The sequence below is a fragment of the Acomys russatus genome, chromosome 1 (genome assembly GCF_903995435.1).
Source record: "Acomys russatus chromosome 1, mAcoRus1.1, whole genome shotgun sequence".
Classification (NCBI taxonomy): Eukaryota; Metazoa; Chordata; class Mammalia; order Rodentia; family Muridae; genus Acomys; species Acomys russatus.
The window spans coordinates 18,324,464-18,346,437 of record NC_067137.1 but is presented as its reverse complement, the minus strand read 5'-3'; the positions used below and the strand labels follow the sequence as shown (position 1 = coordinate 18,346,437).

At 41.6% G+C, this 21,974-nt stretch overlaps 1 protein-coding gene across 1 annotated transcript in view; it reads left to right on the top strand.

Annotated features, from left to right (window-relative positions):
• The window catches only part of Ltbp1 (latent transforming growth factor beta binding protein 1), a 399,918-nt gene that overhangs the window by 301,239 nt on the left and 76,705 nt on the right, over positions 1 to 21,974 (top strand). The window contains exons 18-22 of the mRNA XM_051167245.1: positions 941 to 1,063; positions 4,607 to 4,726; positions 16,768 to 16,890; positions 19,487 to 19,609; positions 21,409 to 21,531. Coding sequence (XP_051023202.1) covers positions 941 to 1,063; positions 4,607 to 4,726; positions 16,768 to 16,890; positions 19,487 to 19,609; positions 21,409 to 21,531 — 612 coding nt within the window. The remainder of the gene's footprint in view (positions 1 to 940; positions 1,064 to 4,606; positions 4,727 to 16,767; positions 16,891 to 19,486; positions 19,610 to 21,408; positions 21,532 to 21,974) is intronic.

The window sequence follows — 21,974 nt, the reverse complement described above, 5'->3', positions numbered from 1 at the left end:
TGCCCAGTACTGGGAAGACAACACTTTGGAAGGAAGAGTATCAAAGGTGTGTGATTAAAAAGGGGTTGTTTGTGGTTCACCACCACCACGTGAATGAAAACATGTGGTTTGATAGAGTGCTGAATGCACCAAAGAGATGAGAGTGCAAACCAGATATTTCATTATCATATTTAAATAGAGTGAGGAGAAGTAGAAAGTGGTATGTTGGCAAAACATAACTGGTACTTTCACCATAGAAATCAGTGTGCAGACTTCTTAAATTATAAATAGAGTGACCATATGATTTAGCTATACCATTTCTTGACATATACCCCCCAAAACTCGATATCCTGCAACAGATATGCTTACACACGTATAGTTGTTACTGTGCTATTTACAGTGGCCAAGAAATGGAACCAGCCTAGCAGCCTAGATATCTATCAACAAATGAATTGATAATGAAAATGTGAGATGGATAGATAGACAGATAGATATAGAGACATAGATGCACAATGGAAGGTTTTTTTTTTTCAGCTTGAAAGAAAAATGAAATTGCTAAATTTTCTGGGAAAATACTAAATGACCCCCCCAAAAACAAACACTGCACGTTCTCTTTTATATACAACACCTAACTTTGTACATGTGGATGTGTGTTTTTATGGAAATGAGTGTGGATACAGGCCAGGAAACCAGAAAGGGACCCATGAGAAGGGGGAAAGGAAGCTTAAAAAGAAGGGTATGAGAGGAGGGTAATAGAAAATGTGTGACATCAAGAGAGAAGGGGGTCAGCAGCAAGGAGACAGGGTCGGAGAGCAGGTTGGAGGGGAAGAAATAAACAAAAACTAAACAGGTTTATAAGGGAAATTTACTAGTTTGTGTGCTAAATTAGAAGCTAAAGGAAAAAAACATACCAAATAAAACTAAAGTTAAAAACCTGGATAATATTTTGTGTTTCATACAGATGTGGATGAATGTCTGAGGCCTGACGTGTGTAGGGAGGGTCGCTGCATCAACACTGTCGGCGCCTTCCGGTGCGAATACTGTGACAGTGGGTACCGGATGACAAGGCGTGGCCACTGCGAGGGTGAGTGTGCTCACGATACTGGGAGGCCCCTGATTCACAGGTCTGGAAGATGTAGCCTGTGTCTAGGTCAGGGCTGGTAGGCAGCTGCCATGGTTTTTGCTGTTCTTCTCAATTCTGCCCATTACCCGGGGGTCCTGGGTCCCTTCACACAGCTCAAACCTCTTTCTCTGCTCACACACAGCCTCTGTCTGACTTCCAGGCTCGGTCTGCCTTATTTCCTATCTTGCTAATTCTCGTTATTTTTCACTCCGGTATCTGTTCCCGGTGTTCGGAGTTGCAAACACGGTTAATTAATGATTATTCTGGAGTGAGGCCAGACTTAATTACAATGTCTGGCTGCTCACTCATCTGTAAATACAGTGCAGGTGTAAACCTGGGTTTATTTGTTCATTTTTGCCTTTCCCATCTTGTTGCATTCCTTTGTGTTAACTCTCTTCTTTTCATGCATTTGAAACTTTCTTGCAGACTGTTTGAAACACTGTCTGAGCAATTTGGAGTCCGAGTCAAAGATAATGTTTCTTCATTATACTTATGGAAATTGTGTTCATTAGTGAAATGTTTTGGAAACTAGCATGGTCAGAATTATGTTCTAATTGGTATTTCTGTTAGCACAGGCATTTACCTTACACCAGTTCTTTTTGAAACCTCCATGGCATTAAAACAATTTTTTTTTTTTTTTTGTAATTATTTACCACAGAGAAATGAACCTCTGCTGCAGTCTTGGCATGGACCCACAAGAGCAAAGACACAGGTCCCTGACCTGGTGCTGGAATGGTTTAGATGTAGATGTGGTGTTGAGTCCTGGCACTCCCTGTCTGGCTGCCTACAGCTGCCTGAAGTTCTGCATCTTGTCCGCTGCGGGCAGGCTTCTAGAGCTAGGGAAGGACGGGCTCAGTGGGCCAGGTTTCTCACAGCTGTCCTTTGGCTTCTGTGTGTTGGGTCCCTTCATACTCAGATGACTTAGGCTTGGAATGAGAACTAATTAGACATTTCTTGGCAGCCCATACCTGTCTGTTCTGTCAGCCTCTTGCCTCAGCCCCTTGGGTTCTAATTCTAGAGACAAGTGGGAGTGTTGCATGTTACTGGATGTCTGATCGGTTTGGATCAGAGCAGAGCCATGGGCCTTCCCATCTATGGCCCAGTGCCATTGGACAAGCACCAAAGTGTCCCCACTGTCCTCTCCTAGGGAGTCCTCCCTCTGCAGTAGAACGCATGAGATTAGAAAATCATGGGCGGGGAATCAGCTCACAGCCCTCAGTCTTAGTAACGGTGTGGTCTAAACCTCAGCTCATCACTTGTAAAAGGAGCGCCATGAAGTCAACTGGCAGGGTCATTGCAAACGTAAATGTGTGTGGCTATAGCCTGCATAACACTTGTCATCTACTTCTCAAGTTTAAGTTCTTTAAATCCTCTTCCATGACTCTTGGTTCTTGCCTAAGTCTTCTCAGTGCCTCTATCGTTATTGGCCCAAGCAAAAATAGTGCTAAAAATGGAGGTAAGTTTGACACATATTCATACATGAAGCACTCAAACACTAATCCTTAACTATCTTCTGTATAGTTAAGTCCCAAAGTAGAGAGAGGATATTTAAATAATAACAGGAAGGCGTAGACTAGAAAATTTTAAGTCCTGTAGTTTATAGCTGAAAGAATACTCAGTAACAATCCATGGGGATTATTTAACTCTAGTTAATATGTCACCAGGGTTTCCTGGGTGTGCATCATTCTATCTCCACAAAAAGGCTTGAAAAGAGAAAGAGGCCAAATGATGTGACTGTTCTCTAACTCCATGGTGGACCAGAACCAAAGGGTCCTCAGGTCTCTGGCTCCCTGATGCTTGTCTCAGCTGTCATGAGTGATGCTGCCTTCAACCAGAGCTGTCTCCAAGGAGCCCATTGTAATTTTCAGACATTATCTCATTTGCCCTTATTTTGTCACATTAAAATGTCACATGGAGGTGGCCCTGGCTTTAAATATGAAGGGCAAGCAGGAAGTACTGCAGCAAATCCACAGGTGCTGCCTTATACTGCTTAACACAGGGCCTTGTTTATGGGGCCAGTCTAATGGCAGCTGCATTTCTATTTTTTAAAAAAGAAAAAGATTTACATCCAGTGGAGAATGTGATGTTGGAAAATGAAACTGGCAAATGTAAATTTATAGAAGTCCCAGAACATTGAAACAAAAAGAAAGAGAGAGAGAGGGAGAGAGAGAGAGAGAGAGAGAGAGAGAGAGAGAGAGAGAGAGAGAGAGAGAGAGAGACAGAGACAGAGAGAGAGACAGACAGAGAGAGAGACAGACAGACAGACAGAGACAGGCAGAGACAGAGATAGAGTGAGAGACAGAAGAGAGACAGAGACAGATCATAACACTGTGTCATGTAGGTACAGCATTGACTTAGTGTTTGTTTTACTCCCATCACCATGAATTATATTGACTTTAAGCATCTTTTCCACAAAAGTTTCTTCCAAGACAGCAAATACCTGTGATTATTTAATTAGTGAGCCAATTCTGTTTATTTTCACTTTCATATTTTGGCTTGAGCCCTAAAACTGTCTTTACATAAGTATGTTTTGGGCTCCTCTTTCTTTGTATATTTTGTATTGGGAAACTTCAACATTAAATGTACATCTCTAAATACAAAACGAAACTCTCCAGGAAAGTAAGGCTTCTACTACATGGTGATAGTAGCTCCAGACTGGGACCATTTTAAACCAACACCCCTCTCCTCCTCCCTTTTTTAGTATCCTGAAAAAAAGATACCAAGTCTAGGACTGAAAAGATGGCTCAGTGGGTAAAGGTGTTTGCTACCAAATATGGCAACCTCAGTTCTTAAGACCCACATAGTGGAAGGAGTGACCAATTCCCACAAGTTGTTTTCTCACCTCCACATGCGCGCGCACGCGCGCGCGCGCACACACACACACACACACACCCTAAAACTATTGTACTCACTACTTCTGACAATATCTCAGCCATATTTAAAGTGGTTTCTCACTTTTAAAGGATTATGATTAATAAAGTCCCTAGCAAAGAATAGTAAAAGTGGCATTTTATTGAAGAATCACCTTTTCTGGAAAAAAAAATTTAAAGTATCTGATGAGTTCATTCTCCCCTCATTCTTTTTCTACCTCTAAGGAATTTATATAATAAAAAATATTTCAAGTTACTCAAGCCTAGAATGTTCTCTGGCCCATAAAAGCAAAGTAAAGATTTTCCTAGAGACATCATGTCTAAGGAGAAAACCTCTGTCAGCTGGATGTGTGGCTTCATCATGCACATTTCTTGTGTTTCTTTCTGGCAAGCTCTGCTATCACTTGAAAGACTTGGTCCACAATGTGGCCTCAGACCATCCTTCCAATGTGTATGAATATTTAATCAGCTATGTCTGTGTGGCCCTGTTGTATATTTGCCACTAGACCAAGTGCCTCATCCAGTCGTCATCTTCCCTGCTATATAAGATGCTTTTTCTCACTATCATGATAAAATTAGAGTTTCTTTTGGCCTTCTGATAAGATGTTCACCACCTGACTTCCTAACTTTTCAGATATTGATGAGTGTCTGATGCCAAGCACATGTCCCGATGAACAGTGTGTGAATTCCCCAGGCTCTTACCAGTGTGTCCCCTGCACAGAAGGGTTCCGAGGCTGGAATGGACAATGCCTTGGTAGGTACTACCACATTTCCCATCAGGCTTTTGTTTTTTTTTTTTAAATAAAGATGAAATTTAAGAAATTTATATGATTCTCAGAAATGTTTTGAGTAATTTTTAATCATGGAGAATATAAGGAAATAAATTGGCCGAGATGACGTGAAGTTCTAAAAGCCACAGATAGTTCTGATTGATCCAAACATTCCTAAGAATAGCTTAAATAAAGTAAAACAAAATGATAAACATTACAGGAAAGAAAGGTAGAGAGCAAAGGGCTTAAAAAAGAGAAATGTATGTCCGAAATCCCAGTTACTTGGGAGGCTGAAGCAGAGAGATTATAGGCCAGTCCAGAGTACACAGCAAGATCTTCTCTCAAAATGAAAATGACTGGAGGTGTAGCTCAGTGGTAGAGCTCTTGCCTAGGTTATGTACGTTCCCATGTTCAATCCCCAGTACTGGACTATCAGGAAGAAAATATAGTGAGGAGGAATGGGAGAGGGGACATGGCAAGAAGCTGGCACAGCACACACAGAAGTGAAACAAAGATAAGACCCAAGACCCTGAGGGACAGAGGTCTGAGGCCATGGTCCTCTGCCTTTGCTCATCTGTTTGCCTGTGATGTTTTGTTTTAAGCTGAGCTCTTGGTTCTGGGGAGACTATTTTGGTTGTTAACAGCTCAGGATGCTTTTGCAGAGGACACGTGGCATCTCACAACTAGCTGTAACTCCAGTTGATTTCAGTTCTGGGGTTCTGTTAGCACCATCTGGCCTCAGGGGTGGTTCACACATATGGCACACATACATACATACCTGCACGAAAATACAGACACATAAAATAAAAACAAATCTTTTAGAAACTGACATTGTTCTACTTTATATCAGAACTTTGAATATGTAAGTTCAACAAATCATTCATTCCTACTTTACTTTCTCTTCAACTGTGAGGTGACTAAGAGAGAGAGAGAGAGAGAGAGAGAGAGAGAGAGAGAGAGAGAGAGAGAGAGAGAGAGAGAGGGAGAGGGAGGGAGAGGGAGGGAGGGGGGAGGGGGAGGGAGAGGGAGAATTGTTTCACATTCTGAAATATATTGAAAGCCCAAAGCTATCATAAAACAGGTTGCCCTCAAACACTCCTTAGTGGACATGGGGGAAGGATGAGAGAGCATTTCTGACAGAGCAAGATATGTACCTGGGTCTTATGGGAAAAGGAAGCTGGCTGTGAAACAGAAGGTCTGAGATAACACACTGCAAGATATGGGGATGGAGCAGGCAAGACCTTCTACTCAGTTACAAATGTTGATTTTATTATGCTAATTCTGGGAAGATATTTGGGTGCTTTGGAAGGATGAAGATTAGTTGGCAGCAGAGTTATTCCCACTGTCAGAGCTTTGGCCTCATTGTCAGACATCAGGATGTGTGCCAACCATTTTTTCTGGTATAGCTGCACCTGTTGTAAAACAACATCTACATCCTTACCTCCATATACACACACATCCTCATATCCATGCCCATCTCCATCCTCATCTCCATCCCATCCCCATCTCCATCCCATCCCCATCTCCATCCCATCCCATTCCCATCTCCATCCTCATCTCCATCCCATCCCCATCTCCATCCCATCCCCATCTCCATCCCATCCCCATCTCCATCCCATCCCCATCTCCATCCTCATCCCCATATCCATCCCCATCTCTATCCTCATCCTCATCTCCCATCCTCATCCCCATCCCATCCCCATCTCCATCGCATCCCCATCTCCATCACATCCCCATCTCCATCTCCATCTTCATCCTCATCCCTGTCTCCATCCCATCCCCATCTCCATCCCATCCCCATCTCCATCCCATTCCCATCTCCATCCCATCCCCATCTCCATCCTCATCCCCATATCCATCCCCATCTCTATCCTCATCCTCATCTCCATCCTCATCCCCATCCCATCCCCATCTCCATCCCATCCCCATCTCCATCCCATCCCCATCTCCATCCCATCCCCATCCCATCCCCATCTCCATCCCCATCTCCATCCCATCCCCATCTCCATCCCATCCCCATCTCCATCCCATCCCCATCTCCATCCCATCCCATTCCCATCTCCATCCTCATCTCCATCCCATCCCCATCTCCATCCCATCCTCATCTCCATCCCATCTCCATCTCCATCCCATCCCCATCCCATCCCCATCTCCATCGCATCCCCATCCCCATCACATCCCCATCCCCATCCCATCCCCATCTCCATCCCCATCCCCATCTCCATCCCATCCCCATCCCATCCCCATCTCCATCGCATCCCCATCTCCATCACATCCCCATCTCCATCTCCATCCCCATCCTCATCCCTGTCTCCATCCCATCCCCATCTCCATCCCATCTCCATCCCATCCTCATCGACAACCCCATCTACATCCTATCTCCATCTACAACCTCATCTGCATCCCTTCCTCAAAAAGATTCAGCCAATGGAATTGTGATGTGTATACCTTTGAGGAAAAGAAGAAAAGATTTTCTGTTCACCCATTGTTTATTGGTGCTACTCAGAAAGTACATTTGATTTTAATTTTCCCATTTGGCATAGGTATCAGAGTACTCTTTGTGTTCTTACTTTCACATACTGCTGTGTATGAACCAGAAGCAATGTTTAACCAGCTCTGCCTTAACTAATGTAGTTCACAATAGTGCAAACACATCCTGACTCATGGTTCCACAATGTTATGTGTCTACACAAAATAGTGAGTGAGCACATGATGGTTCTTGAGTAGAAATAACACTGACGAGCTTATATGTGTGTATGTATATATGTATATGTATATATGTGTGTGTGTGTGTGTGTGTGTGTGTGTGTGTGTGTGTGTGTGTGTGTATAATATATAGGTCAAGATAGGCTTCCAAAGTAGAATTTCTCATATTTAACTTGCCATTCTTCTTCATTTCCCATGAGATATTTTTATAGATTATACTGAAATTGATTTTCTACCATAGTGGTTTTATTGGTAATAGAGCTTCTAGTGTTGAAATTATGAGTGGAAATTAAAGCAAACATTAATTAGTTTGGGTCAACCAGAACTACTTGTTCATTATAGGGGTTCATGTTCTTCATGAAAACTCATCACACACACACACACGTAACATACACATATATATCTATATTATGAAGAGAGGGGGAAGAGAGAGGAAAGAGAGAAAAACATGCTAATCTTGGTTGAATTATACACATTTCTGACAATGCTAATGAATGCTGAACTCAGCCCTCTTGTACCTTTATTTTTCAGTTCTCACCTCCTTACTTGGGTACTCTAAAATACTTTGTAGAAGGTGCAGTATTAGCCGAGCATAATGATTTATGCCTTAAGTTCAGCTCCTGTGAGGCCAAGGCAAGAGGAATGTGAATTTGACGAGAGCTGGTGGCACATACCATGTTCCAGACCAACCTGAACTGTGTAGTGAGACTGTGAATTCAGAAACGGTTCTCTAGCCCAGTGACTCTCAACCAAAGGGGGGGCTCAATGACCCTTTCACAGGGGTCACCTAAGACTACTGGAAAACACAGATATTTACATTACAATTTATATGTAAAGGAGAAAGGGAGGAAAGCAGGGAGTGACTCTGTGGCGTCCAGATAACATGTTATAATAAGACAATCTATACTAATTAATTTTTTCTTAATAGTCACCAGTGACTATTTGATATAAAATTGTTATTATATTTGTTTCATTTGTGTATATTTGCATGCACATGCATGCGTAAATGTGCCATGGTGTGCGTGTGGAAGTCATAGGACAACCAGTGAGAGCTAATGCTGTCCCTCTCAGCATCAAACTCAGGTCTTCCATCTTGGTAGATAAACTGCTGAGCTATCTTGCCAGCTTGGTATTTGCTTGTTTAAAATCTCCTGAGTTCAGATAAATTAGTATAGTTGGTAATTTGCTTTTTCTCTCTCTCCCCCTTCCTTTTCTTTGTTTTTTAAAACAAAGTTGCTCTGTGTAGCCTTGGCTGTCCTGGACTCTTCTTTGTAGGACCAGACTGGCATCAAACTCACACACTCAAACCCATGTGCTAGGATTACAAGCATGCACCACTGAGCCTGGATTTTTCTTCCTTTTTAAATAGAAAATTTTATGTAATCCTTAAAGCCTGGGAATGTCTTGTAGTCATTTTCTGGAGGAAAATCCTGGGCTTGGCACTCATTGGTTGGCCTCTTTAGAGAAGACAGTCCCTGACCACAAGGCTGTGGTGTTTCAGCCCATTCGTGGTTTTTGTCTCCTCTCATGGGCTATGTTTTTACATTAGTATGTTCAAACAAATAACAGTGTCTTATATAATATTAAATGTTGGCTTTTTCAAAACTTGTCTATATATATGTCAATTAGACTTTTTTATATTAAGAGGTTTCATTAAGAGTGGCAATTTGGGGCAGGAGAGACGGCTAACGACTGAAACAGTTGCTGAGCCAGCAGAGGACTCCCGTGCAGCTCTCAGCATCCCTACAGCAGCTCACAACCACCAGGAACTACAGTTGCAGGGGGTCCAGCTCCCCTCTTCTGATCCCTAAGGGCACTGGACATTGTACACTTACACACATGCGGGAAAACACTCATATGTATAAAATAAAATAAATATATCTTTAAAAAGAATTCCCTTTAAAAATTAAAAACAAAAAACAAAAAACACAAAAGAATGGCTATGTACATACAGGGAAATGAGGTACATGTGAAAATGGTGTAAAGGGACATTTTTATTTTGCCTGCTAACTAAAAATTAATTAAATAAAATCTATTTCTACAGTAATGTTATTGGGGATTTGTCTGTTAACCTGCTTGTAATCTGAGTTAAAACTGAGCTCACCGAGGTCATTTGTGACCTGGCTGGGTTCACGCAGTGTAATCTGATGCTACCTATCGACATAGCTCCTTGGTTTATGAATCAAAATAAAAATTGTGTCAAACAGATAAACCCTTAGGTGGTATTATCTGGGGTGAGGGCTATCTTTTTCCTAATGTTCGCCTCAGGACAAACATTCTTTATTCCTTATCATTTAATGTCCACTTCAGACATCCGCAGTGTCTCTTAGCTTTCTTTGGCTTTTTCGTTTCCATAGCTACTTCTTGGGCTTTAGATCTCAGTCCTGTCCAGACAGCCCCCAAGTATTTTTTCTTTGTTAATCTCTTTGGGCTAACAGCCTGGCTTCCATGAAAATCTTCTCAGTATGGTAGGCCTCAGACAGTTGAATAACTTAGTGTCCACAGTGTTGACCAGGTTCTAAGCTGTGATAGGCTAAACATGGACAACACGGTTTGCAACTTGTTTTCAGAATTAGTGTCTCAGAGATAAATTTTATAAACTGTGTGAGCATTTCTAGACTGCTCTGAAGCTAAAGACTTGGTACTACAGAAGCATTTTTACCTACAAGTAAATGGTAACAGATGCAGCTTGGTCCTCATGTGGGACCACTAACATCAGGAGCAAGGGCTGACTCGGACTCTGTTGCCTGCCTTTGGATCCCTTTCCCCTAACTGGACATCACTATATGACTAAGGAGTTTGTACCGAGTCAGTCTTTCCTGAGCTCTTGACTGTGTGTCCACTAGATGCTAAAGAAGACTCAAAAGTGTAGAAACAACAAATCCCACTCTGTGTTATTTTGTTTAATTTACCATGCAAAACGATGGGGTTCCTGATAGCATTTGGGTACACAGAGTTATTTTTATTTTTTCCTTCCACCACTGCCCACCCCCACGCTGCTCGCTTCTCTTTAAATAGTCCCCAATTCTGGTTTCCTATCATATATATATTTAATTGTCCTCCCTACTTTGACCTTCTCTTAAGATTTCTTCCTCCCCTCTCATGGTCTCTTTTACACACACACACACACACACACACACACACACACACACACACACACACACGGAAGGGAAAAACAGAGACCCAAGAGAGACAGAGAGTCAGAGACAGAGATCTCATATATGAGTCGTTTTGAGTTTGGATTATTTTGCTTATCAAAATGACTTCTGGCATCACTGTTTTTATACAGATATCATGATTTCATTTTTCTTTATGACTGAATAAAATGCCATGTGTCTGTAGCCACATTTATTGGTTAACTTGTTGACAAAGATAGTTCCCAGCTCTTACGAGTAAAACAGTGGCAAACGTGAATGGGCACTGTCTCTACATGTGTTGTATTGTTTTGGAAATATACACAGGACAGTTATATCTGGGCCATATTGTAGTTTTGTTTTAGTTTTTGAAGTCTTTGTACTGATATCCACTGAGGCTATAGCAGCTGGCATATGTATGAAGAGTTCTTCTTTCTTCACATCTTCACCAGCTTTGATTGTCACTTCTTTTGAAATCTCAAGACAGTTTTACTTGGGCATTTTACCCTGTGTCTAAGGATGTTGACAGTTTTCAAACATTTATTGGCCATTTGTGTTTCTTTTTTAAAACTGTGTACCATTCCATCGCCCCATTTGTCGGTTGAATGGATTGTGTTTTTCTACTTAATTTTTATAATTCTTCATATATTCTAGGTAATCAATCCTATGTCTGCTGTGTGGTTGGAAAAGAGTATTTTTCTCAGAATTCTGTATGTGGTCTATTTTTGTGATTACTTTTTGTTTGTTTTTTTTTTTTTGCTAAGTTGAAGCCTTCTCATTGCATGGAATACTATTTGTCAGTTCTTGAGGTTGTTACCGGTACTACTGGGGTCCTATTCAGAAAAGCCTTGGCTAGGCCCATGTCTTTTTTTCTTAACCTATATTTTCTCCTAGCAGTTTCAGGGTTTCAGGTCTTCCATGAAAATCTGTGATCTTTTCTAATTTGAGATCAGTTGAGAGACAAGCATTTGCTTTCCTTCTTTGACTTGAGGATAATCCAGTTTTCCAAACACTCTGAAAGAGGCTCTCTTCTCTAATGTAAGTTTTGGAACCTTTGTCAAAATTAGGTAGCTGCGGTAATTTGGGTTATTTTGATACCTTCTATTCTATCCCATTGGTCTACATATGCTTTCATGCTGGGACCAGTCTCGTTGCTATGGCTCCATAGTATAATTTGAGATCAGATATTGTTGGTAGCTACAACATTGCTCTTTCTTCTTGGGACTGACCTGGTCATTTGTGGTCTTCACACTTCCATATGAATTTTAGAATTTTCCTTAGTTCTGTAAAGGAATGAAATTGGAATTTTGATGGGGGTGCATTGAGTATGCAATGTGCTTTTGATAATTAAGCTGTTTCCATCGTGTTAATTCTACCAACCGATGAGCATGCTAAATCTTTCTGCCTTCTGTTGTCTTCTTCCATTTTTTCTTCAGTGTTTTAATGCTTTCATGTAGAATTCTTTTCTTTCCTTTTGGGGGGAGAGACCACAGCTGTATGACAAGAATAAACACACTTCTCTTTATATAGTTTTGACTTGATTTATCTCACTTGGTCTTTGTAGCAATCAGCCTGTGGGATGAATACAAAACAGATTAGTCAGCTAACTTCGAAGCCACATCTAGTCAGTCACAGGATGAAAACAAAATCTCAGTTCTTTTATCTACAAACTCAGTGTTTCTATTTGTATGAAATCTTGAGTGCCCCTCCGATACATGTAAGAAAATTAGTAGAAAAAGCAATCTAAAAGAAACAATAAAGGAATTAAATTTTTCATAGGAAGGAGAAAGCTATACATATGGGCCGGAATCAGCTTTTGTAAGCAGTGCAAGTTACGGCTCTTCTGGAATTGGAGGCGGTAGTCCTGCAACACCCTGAACTACAAGAGCATTTTCCTGAATGGCGGTTTTCCTTTTGAAAGTAAGGTAGAAAGCCTGTGATTGGATGGAGGAAGCTGGAGACTGATTTTTCTGAGATCATCCTTGGCTAATTGTGGAGGATATAGAGAGTCTTGGCTCCTTTCAAGTTCTGGGGGAAAAAATGGTGGTTCTCTGTCAGTTGTGTAGCAGGTTTTTGTCAGCAGCTTGCTATTTCACATTTTTAACTTCATCGTAATTGACAGGGGGCCTAAGCTCCTGGGATTTACTGCACCTTCAGCACGGCTGAGACGGTCTCACAATGTTGGCACAGTCAACATCTGCCTCTCATTTCTCCATCCTCGATTTGCTGTCACATGTGTTCCTCTGTCTTTCCTATGAAAGATTACACATAGAGATGAGTTGAGGATCACCGTATTTAGGGCACATTTCTGTGAGGGGGTGGTTAACCTCTGCATTTATGTGACTGTATTACTGGAATATGACACTGTGCTCTTAGTTCAGCAGGGTGTCATTGCCTGAAGTCTATGTGGGTGACTAAGGAATTAATTGTGGTTGGATGGCTTCAGAGAAGTGATTGCTTCATGTTGTTGACAGATTCATCTCCTTGAAAATACAGGAAATAATGCATGTAAATTACTGCACTGGGACAACTTCTAGCCAATTCCAAGGAACTGACAGGTGATGTGTAAGAGTGAGAGTAGTCCAAGGAGAATGCGGATGGGTGGAGACAGCCATGTCAGTCCCTCTGCACCTGGTAGCTCATGCCCAACGGTTAGAGATTTGAGGCAATGTGATGTATTCCCTGAATATTAGGAAAGTTCAAAAGAAGATTCCTGACTCACATGAATTACATCCAAAGGCAGTAGGAATTAGCAAGGTGGGACTGCTGGCCAGCTGGAAGACATTTTCTGTGAAGTTGTGGAGAGTGGAAAGTTGCCAGGGGGCTGAGGAAGGCGCGCGCCCTCATTTCCCCAGAAAGAGGAAAGAGTGTGGAGTTAGGGATTTCTCCACCACTGATCTGCATGTTAATCTTGACAAAGAACTGTAGAATGTTTGGTTTAAACAATGGTGTGGACTTTCTTTTTTTTTAAAGGAAGGAGTGTTCTAGGAGCCAGCCAGAGTTCAGTAAAGACAAATTATTACCGGGCAATGGAGGTCTCAGGTAACACATCTGGCTGGCGTGGCATTCCTCGTTTTGAACAAGGCTTTCTCAGCCTCCCAGGACACTGTAGGTGATAACAATCAACTTGGAACTGGTGGCAACATAACAGGATGGGTAGATAAATCTTTGAGCTAGTGCATCCCTAACTTCTGACCTTGTAAGCCTAAGAAACTGCATTTTCTTACTCTGGGAAGTCGAGTTTAATTCACTGGCTGTAGACACCAGGTTGGCACATCCTTACAGCACATGTGGAGTGTGTGGGGTCTATTTGTCTATAGTTTTTTTTTTTTCTTGATAAATTTCCTGCCTGAGATAAGAAACTGAGACCATTTAAATGCATGATGTAAAGGCTGTGGTAGAGTTTGGGTACCGTGTAGTCTATATGACCACAGGTTATAGTAACATCAGCTTTGAGCTCTAACATAGGAAATCAAGGCGGCATGATTGTCTACTTCTAATGTAGACGTGAGGTATCCTGATTAGGGGCAGATGTCTGGTGGGCAGGCTCAATCTTGTTTCCTGTGGTACTCTAGTAGGAGACTACCCCAAAGATTACATATAAGAAGTATGGGGTCTTCAACTTCTGTTATCACCAAGGCCCATACATTTGTCCTTGGCTAAATTTAAAAATACTAGAAACTATTGAAACAAGTTACAGTATATGAGCAAAATGATTGTCAAGCTTGCAAATTAGAGACTTTGCTCTGGCTACAAGCTAGATAATGGAGCCGTGCCGGCAAGACTTAGAAATTTAATTTTAAATTGACAACAGCAATCCAGGGGAGAAGAAGCAGGAACAATAAGAGTGGGATGGAATGAATTAGGTTTGACAGAGCGATATCTTGGAGATAGATTGAAATACCCCAACAATCATAGAATATGGAGATAGTGGGAGAGGGGACATGGAGAGGGGACGATTCCAGGTTTCTGCCATGACACTTTGGCTGAATGGTTGTGCTGTATGAAAATGCAGGAAACGCCATAAGGGAAGGGCAGGGTGCAGCCAGCTTGGCCTGTGGAGACTGTGAGGCACCTATGGGAGAGCAAGGAGTGTTCAGTAGGCTAACTAGCTGGATGCGAGGATCTACGGTCTAGGGCGGAGTCCTGACCTGGGGACACATCATGGAGTTTGCTTTGTTCTGCATGTTTCGGTCCAGCATTTTTGTGCAGCTGCTCTCTGTCTACCTTTATTTGTAGAAATTCCTTGGGGGATATTTTGCTGCCTGTTATCCCTCCCAGAGCTAAATCTCCATTAAGGCCATGTGCCTGCTCAACTCTAGCTGGTATGTCTACAGAAATGACTGGGTCTCTGTGATTTTTTTTTTTTTTTGTCTATAATAAGTAAAGAAAATGATAAACATATGAAACTATCCTAGATATTACACAGCATTTGGCTTCACCATTAATCATGGTGGTAGCTTAAGAAAGAGCCAACTTTGTAAGTATCTCCTGCATGGCAGTCTAGACTGTCTGCAATTTAAATAAAATATGGCCTTGGAATAGATGCTGCTGTTACAATGCCTATAGCTCGGTAAATCACCTTTTCTGGGTCATGAGTAATTAGACAGAGAGTCCATACATTTCTGAACTTGTTAACATTTTTTGAAACTAAACCAGATACTAGACACGACATTCTCTTGCTGCTGTCTGGAATTTACGTGCCCATGTCTAGGCTTGTTCTACTCCACTGTTTACTTTGGCCCCAGCTCTTGGCGTCTTCTTTCAAGTTGTTTGCTCTCAGTGTTTACAAAGGTAGGTTCCCACAAGCAAAGAAAGGGCGGGGAATGAGACAGCCTGGAAGTGCTATTTTCTGTTGTTAGAAACTAAGACTGGTGCTCTGTAATTGGGCTGTTTGTTGTTTGTTTGTTTGTTTGTTTCCACACTGAGCTCCCTGGGCCATGCCAGTGGCTTCTTCTTTAGTGTGCACGTGGTATTCACAGTGTGCACACCCACAGATGGGGCTCTGCTGTGTTTCAGTCTAGCTTTATTCCTGAGATCTCTCTTAGGAAAGAAAACAGTCTTCGTAAACTGCAACGAAAGTAAGGGCAATCTGAGCTCTAGGTTGCTGAATGAAGACAAAGTCTGTGCTGGGTTGCTGATACTCTGCTTTGTTGCCTTCTTAGTGAACAGTAAAAAAAAAAAAATGGGATGAACGCAGTTAAGAGCCTTAGTAATTTTGATGTTTTGGTTAGGCTAGGGAGATGGCTTGGATGGTAAGCATATATACTGCTCTTGCAGAGAACCTAAGTTCTGCTCCTGTCTCAAAACTGCCAATAGCTTCAGCTTGGGGTGGGGGTAGGGGGGTAGGGCATCATCTAGCCTTTATGGGCACTTGCACTCATATGCACTTACTGTCACACACACACACATACACACTCACTCACACACACCATTTAAAAAATAAAATAAAAATAAATATTTTTCATTTAGAAATTATTATGTTTTTATGTACTTTACATCCCCTTTGCAGCTTTCCCTTCCTCGTCTCCTCCCATTCCCTCCCTCTCACTCTCATCTCCCCATCCCCCTCCTCTCTTTCCCCTCAGAAAAGAGGAGGCCTCCCATGAATATCAACCTGTCTTGGCATACCAAATTGCAATAAGACTAAGAGCATCTTCTCCTATGGCGGATAGACAAGACAGCCAAGTTAGGGAGATAGCCCAGCCTGTCTCAAAGGCAGGCAACAAAGTCAGAGACAGTTCCTGCTCCCGCTGTTAGAAGTGTCACATGAAGACCCAGCTGCATAACTGTTACATGTGGGCAGAGGGCCTAGGTCAGTCCCATGAATGCTCTCTGGGTTCTGTCTCTATGAGCCCCCATGGGCCAAGGTTACTCGATTCTGTAGGTTTTCTTGTGGTGCCTTTGACACTGGTTGCTCCTTAAAAAAATATTTTGATTAAGTTATAGAATAAGAATACATAGACTAAATTGTAGTGACAAGCAAGCACGGCTTAATTTTCCATGCCAGCTGAGGGCTTTGAAGAGCTGAGTTCTACAAGGTGCCCCACACATCTAGCAAAGGGCAGTGGACTGTGGCTTAGGGCCCATATGAAGTGTTCAGGGTAGCTCTTCTCATCTCTCATCAAGCCTGATTTGATTCGTGTTCTCTTTTCCTCTCTTCTCGTTTCTTTCCATCATACAAGACGTGGACGAATGCCTGCAGCCAAAGGTCTGCACGAACGGCTCCTGCACCAACCTGGAAGGCTCCTACATGTGTTCCTGTCACAAAGGCTACAGCCCCACGCCGGACCACAGACACTGTCAAGGTAATCATGTGGTCACACTTCCTATTGGGTCTGAACTCCCCTCATTAGCAAATTTGAGTGGCTTGCCTTAGAAATAGACCATGCTACCCGTGTTTATTTGGCTCCTTATTGCAGGTAAATCCAGAGTGGACTTATAAACATCACAGCTTTTGAATGGTGTATGTGATATGCATGGTTTTCATCTGCCTTTTGTCAGTTGTATGTTACATACATTTTACATGCCCTTATTACCTCTCCAAACATAATTTACCCATAGTGCTCTAATGTATTGTCACAGTTTTCCCAACTTCCCAAAAATATCTAAAAAAAAAAAAAAAAAACAACAACCAACCAAACAAAACATTTTGGCAGATCTCTTTTTAAAATAAACCTCAATTTAAAAATAATTTATCTGTAAGAGTAGAGATATTTGTTGAAGTACTGTTTGTACTGTTACTATTAAATAGAGAAATATCCATTTCTAGTTCTTAAATGGTATTTAATTTTAAGAAGTTTAATTTTCTGGCCAGACAGTGGTGGCAAGACGCTTTTAATACCAGAAGTCAGGAGACAAGAGGTAGGTGGGTCTCTGTGAGTTCAAGGTCAGCCTGGTCTACGAAGCTAGTTCCAGGACGGCCATGGCTACACAGAGAAACCCTGTCTCAAAATAAAAACAAAAAACAAAGTGTGTCTAGGACAGCCTAGGCTACACAGAGAAACCTGTCTCAAAAAACCAAAGAAAGAAAGAAACAAAGAAACGAAGGGAAAAAAAAACCCAACTTTGCTCTGGAAACAGGCACAACTGTCAATCATCCTGGAAGGAAAGAACTATACAGTGAAGGGGACAAAAACTTTCAGACACATTTTAAGTAAGTTTTTTTGAGTCAAACAACAGTTGTATGTTGTACACTGATCACAGAGCATGGCTTCTTTACAACTCCCTTAGTCCCTTTACACATTGCTGTTTAGGTCAGAGAGAGAGGGCTGGTGATGTTTGCATCTGTTCCCCTCCTCCAGTCCTCAGAGGCCTGTGGTGCAGGCGATGAAGACCAGTTGTACCATGTTTTAATACTTGTAGATTCTTATCAATTGCTAGCTGTCCAGCAGGACACAGTAAGGCTGAGCCAGTACAGGTGGAGCAGGACAGAATTTTCCAATCAGGATGCACCAACACTAGCTGTGTTAGCTACTTCCAGCCTTGCTGGGACGATGCACCCCGGGAACAGAAGGGGTCATTTTGACTCTTGGTTTGGGAGTGTGCTCCATCAGAATGGGGAAGGCCTGGTGCTAGGAGCTCGAGATGGCAGGTCACGCTGTATTTACAGTCAGGAAGCAGGGATGGAGGTGAGCGGACACTGGTGCTCAGCTTGCTTTCTTCTTTTTACATAGTTTGGCATTAGGGTGGCTTTGTCCACCTCTATTAACCTACTCTTGAAAATCCTGGAGAGATTCGTCATGTCTGAGATGATTCTCGACCTTGTCAAGTTGATGAGCAATGTAAATCATTACATAGACAAACAGAGCCCTGTGTGAGACTAGCCTGTTACTACTAGAAATGCCCAATTTATCAACGCAGCCATGTTTTACTGCAGTCCTATCTCTTTATATACAGGCCGTTTCCAAGAACACTTAATGCTTGGTACTTAAAAAAAAAAAAATAACGTCACACTCCTCAGCCAGTTGCTCTATCTTTTGTCAAGGTTTTTTTTTTTTTTTTCTTCTTCTGGAATTATTTATTTCTCAGTTGATGTTTGACGAGTATACACTGTAACCACGTTCAGTATTTTTTCCTTTTCCTTCTCCCTTTTCTTTAATTCGTCCCTAAAATATTCTCTTTACTGCTTCATGACACATGTAGTCTATTATTACCCTCTCCCAGCTTCCCCTGTTTAAAATTGTTCCCCAAATATACATTCTTACGCGTATGTACATGTGTATATACATACATACATACATACATACATACATACATACATACATAGAAAGAGGGAGAAGCCAAGCTAGGTTGAGAGAAGACTGGTGGTGTTTGTTTGGGGTTACAGCTACATTCCTGGCTCACTGGAGGCTTTTTTAAAAATTAAATCCTCAAATAGCACTTTCTCTTAGTCCTTGATTGCCATTATATGTCACATCAGTATCATGTTTTGTGCTTCTGTATTACTGTGATGAAGAGGTCAGTCTTACTTAACATAACCCTCTGACCTTCTCATTCACATTATAGAGAAAGTATATTCCTCTGTCGCCTTTTGTGACTGCCCAGACATACATTTGTTTATTCCTGATAGTTTTATTTCTGTCTTTCATACAGTGCACTGGGTCTACAGCGGGCCTAGATGTTACCGTGTGATTTCTATTCCGCCTTTTATTTTCAACTCTAAGCTGTTATGTTCTCTTTATGCTATATTTGAAGTGATAGAGTGAGATAGTGGGGAAGCTGTAAGCTTTTGTAATCATTGAAATTATACAGTTCAACATACTGGGTTGGTAAAGCTTTTAGTGCCTAGCCAAAATACTGTTGCTTTGTGACAAAAACTCCAGAACGCATCGTAGGTATTACCGTGTTCTCTTATGAGAGAGTCTCTTTCTTAAAACCAATTGTTACCATTTATGTTAAAAGATATTGATGAATGTCAGCAAGGGAACCTATGCATGAATGGGCAGTGCAAAAACACAGACGGCTCCTTCCGGTGTACCTGTGGACAGGGCTATCAGCTGTCAGCGGCAAAAGACCAATGTGAAGGTAGGTGTGTGACGTCATGAACTGCTGAGACGAGGGTGAGTGACCCAGTCTGGGTCATTATAGTGTCAGGAACCCAGGTGGTTCTACAGAAGTCAGACAATGAAGTGAGTTAAAGTTGAAAGATATGGCATTGGTGACTGGCGGCTAAGCATCGGTATTAAGAACAAAAATATTACTGTCTATGTAATGCTTTACACATAAACTAACTTCCATTTAAGCATTTAAATTAATTCTGAGATTTTATGTAGTGGATTTCACAATTATTAAGTCATTATATTTTTCTGGTATTATGCTATAACGTGTTAATAATTTCAGTTTGTATTTAGTTTTGATTTTTTTTTTCTTTGCCAATTTTGGTGCACTGAAATAGATTGCTCTTTGTTCTCAGATATAGACTATTTCATTAGCAAAGCCATCTACTGACAGTGTTATAAAAGCCAGAATGTCTGATGGTTAGGACAGAAGATTCTCCCATTACCATCAAATGCCTGACTAATCTAGGAGTGAGTGAGCAGTGGCAGGATATTCACAAACACATGTGTCTACACATGTAAGTTAAGCAAATTGTTCAAGAATCCCTCTTACCCCACTTCCCTACAAATGAGTGGACGCAGGAGCTGAGCATGATATTACCAGGCAACCACACGCAGAGCCCTTTGGCAAAGCCTCTCAGGTCCTGTTCAATGATAAGTCAGATATGGCCAGAAACACCTACCTACCAGCCTATCAACAGAGGAAAATGAACTTTAGCTGCCAGATACTATGATAATCTAACCAAAGATATTACCAGAGTGTAAGGAAAAATGTAGGAGCTGCTACGTGTGTAGCACCTTATAAAAACACTGGCAGAAAAAAGATAGAAAAAAAGAGAAAAAAAAAAGGAGAACTGCTTTCTAGTGCTTAAAAAAAGTCCTTCAACAAGTAATGGGACCCGAGTGCCTACCCACAGCAAGGTGTTATCTGTGGCATCATAAAGACTGTGGCAAATGTAACCTCTGCCCCGGGAAGTTTGTGATTTCAGTGTAACAGTGAGGATTGGGTTAATTATTTGGATTTGTGCAGTATATTTTGTGCCGCCCATGTGTGGGTATGACACATGACAGGTGAGTGCCCGAACTCAGGACCATGTGACTGAAACAAATGATACTCAAGTTGAGTATGTGTGTGTCCAGAAGGGGTTAGTGGCAATGTGGAATATCAGATTCAGATTAGGGGAGGGGAGGGGAAGGGCTGTTAGATTTGGCCAGAATGCCATTGTTTTTAGGAAGGTACAGAATAAATGAGAATTGACAGCTACAGATAGAGTCCAATAGGTAAATTAGAAATGGCAAACAAATGATGACATATATCCTGGGCTACTTAAAAACATAGGTTGAAAAATCTTTTCTGTAACGGACCAGATAATAAGTGAATATGCATAGTGGTTTTAAATAAAACTTTATTTATGCTAATTAATAGGCTGGATTTGGCCTGCGCACTACAACTTGAGGACCCTTGCTTTAGCCTATTATAAGCCTATATGTTTTCAAAACAAATTTGAAAACTGAATATTACCCAAATGAGGTTCACAAATTACAGGAAACTATTTGCTACCTATTTTTAAATAGTTATAACTATACGAACAGATAGCTTACATTTTTAAGTTCATTTGGAATTTTCCTTATCATTGAATTAGCTTTTATTTGAGCTTAGTGTATATCACTGGGTGGATGGTCTTGCTCAATTATAAACCAGAAGTTGTTGTACCTTCTCTGGTACAAATGATGGATTCTAGTTTCTTTGTGCTGTTTTGGTCACAGATATTGATGAATGCCAGCACCATCACCTCTGTTCTCATGGGCAGTGCAGGAACACAGAGGGCTCCTTCCAGTGTGTGTGCAACCAGGGTTACAGAGCATCCGTGCTTGGAGACCACTGTGAGGGTGAGCATCACCTCCTGCCTCATGTCCAGAGCATGCTATAATCCGTGGCAATCTGGGATCTTTCTACCTGGTGTGTAGGAGCTCAACTTTTGCCTTCGTAATTGAGGGTTAGCTCTTTGCAAAGTGTTTCCTTTCAATGTCATATGAATAGGACAAAGATGGGAAGAGAGTGGAAATTTTCTTTGTGCCAGGGATGGACGGTTAATGACTCATTCATACAAAACTGTCTTCCGAGTGGCCCAAACAAGCAGGTAAGGGCTTTGAAGAGCTGGGATAAAACACTTCTACAAGGTGCCCCACATATCTACCACAACTGGTCAAATAAGTTATGAACCAGATAATATCTGAAAAATTGTATTTGGGGAACTTCAATATCTCGGTTAATGATTTGATAGGATGGCATCAAAAGAAGAAAGGGCAGTTGTGCTAGAGGGAGCTCTGTG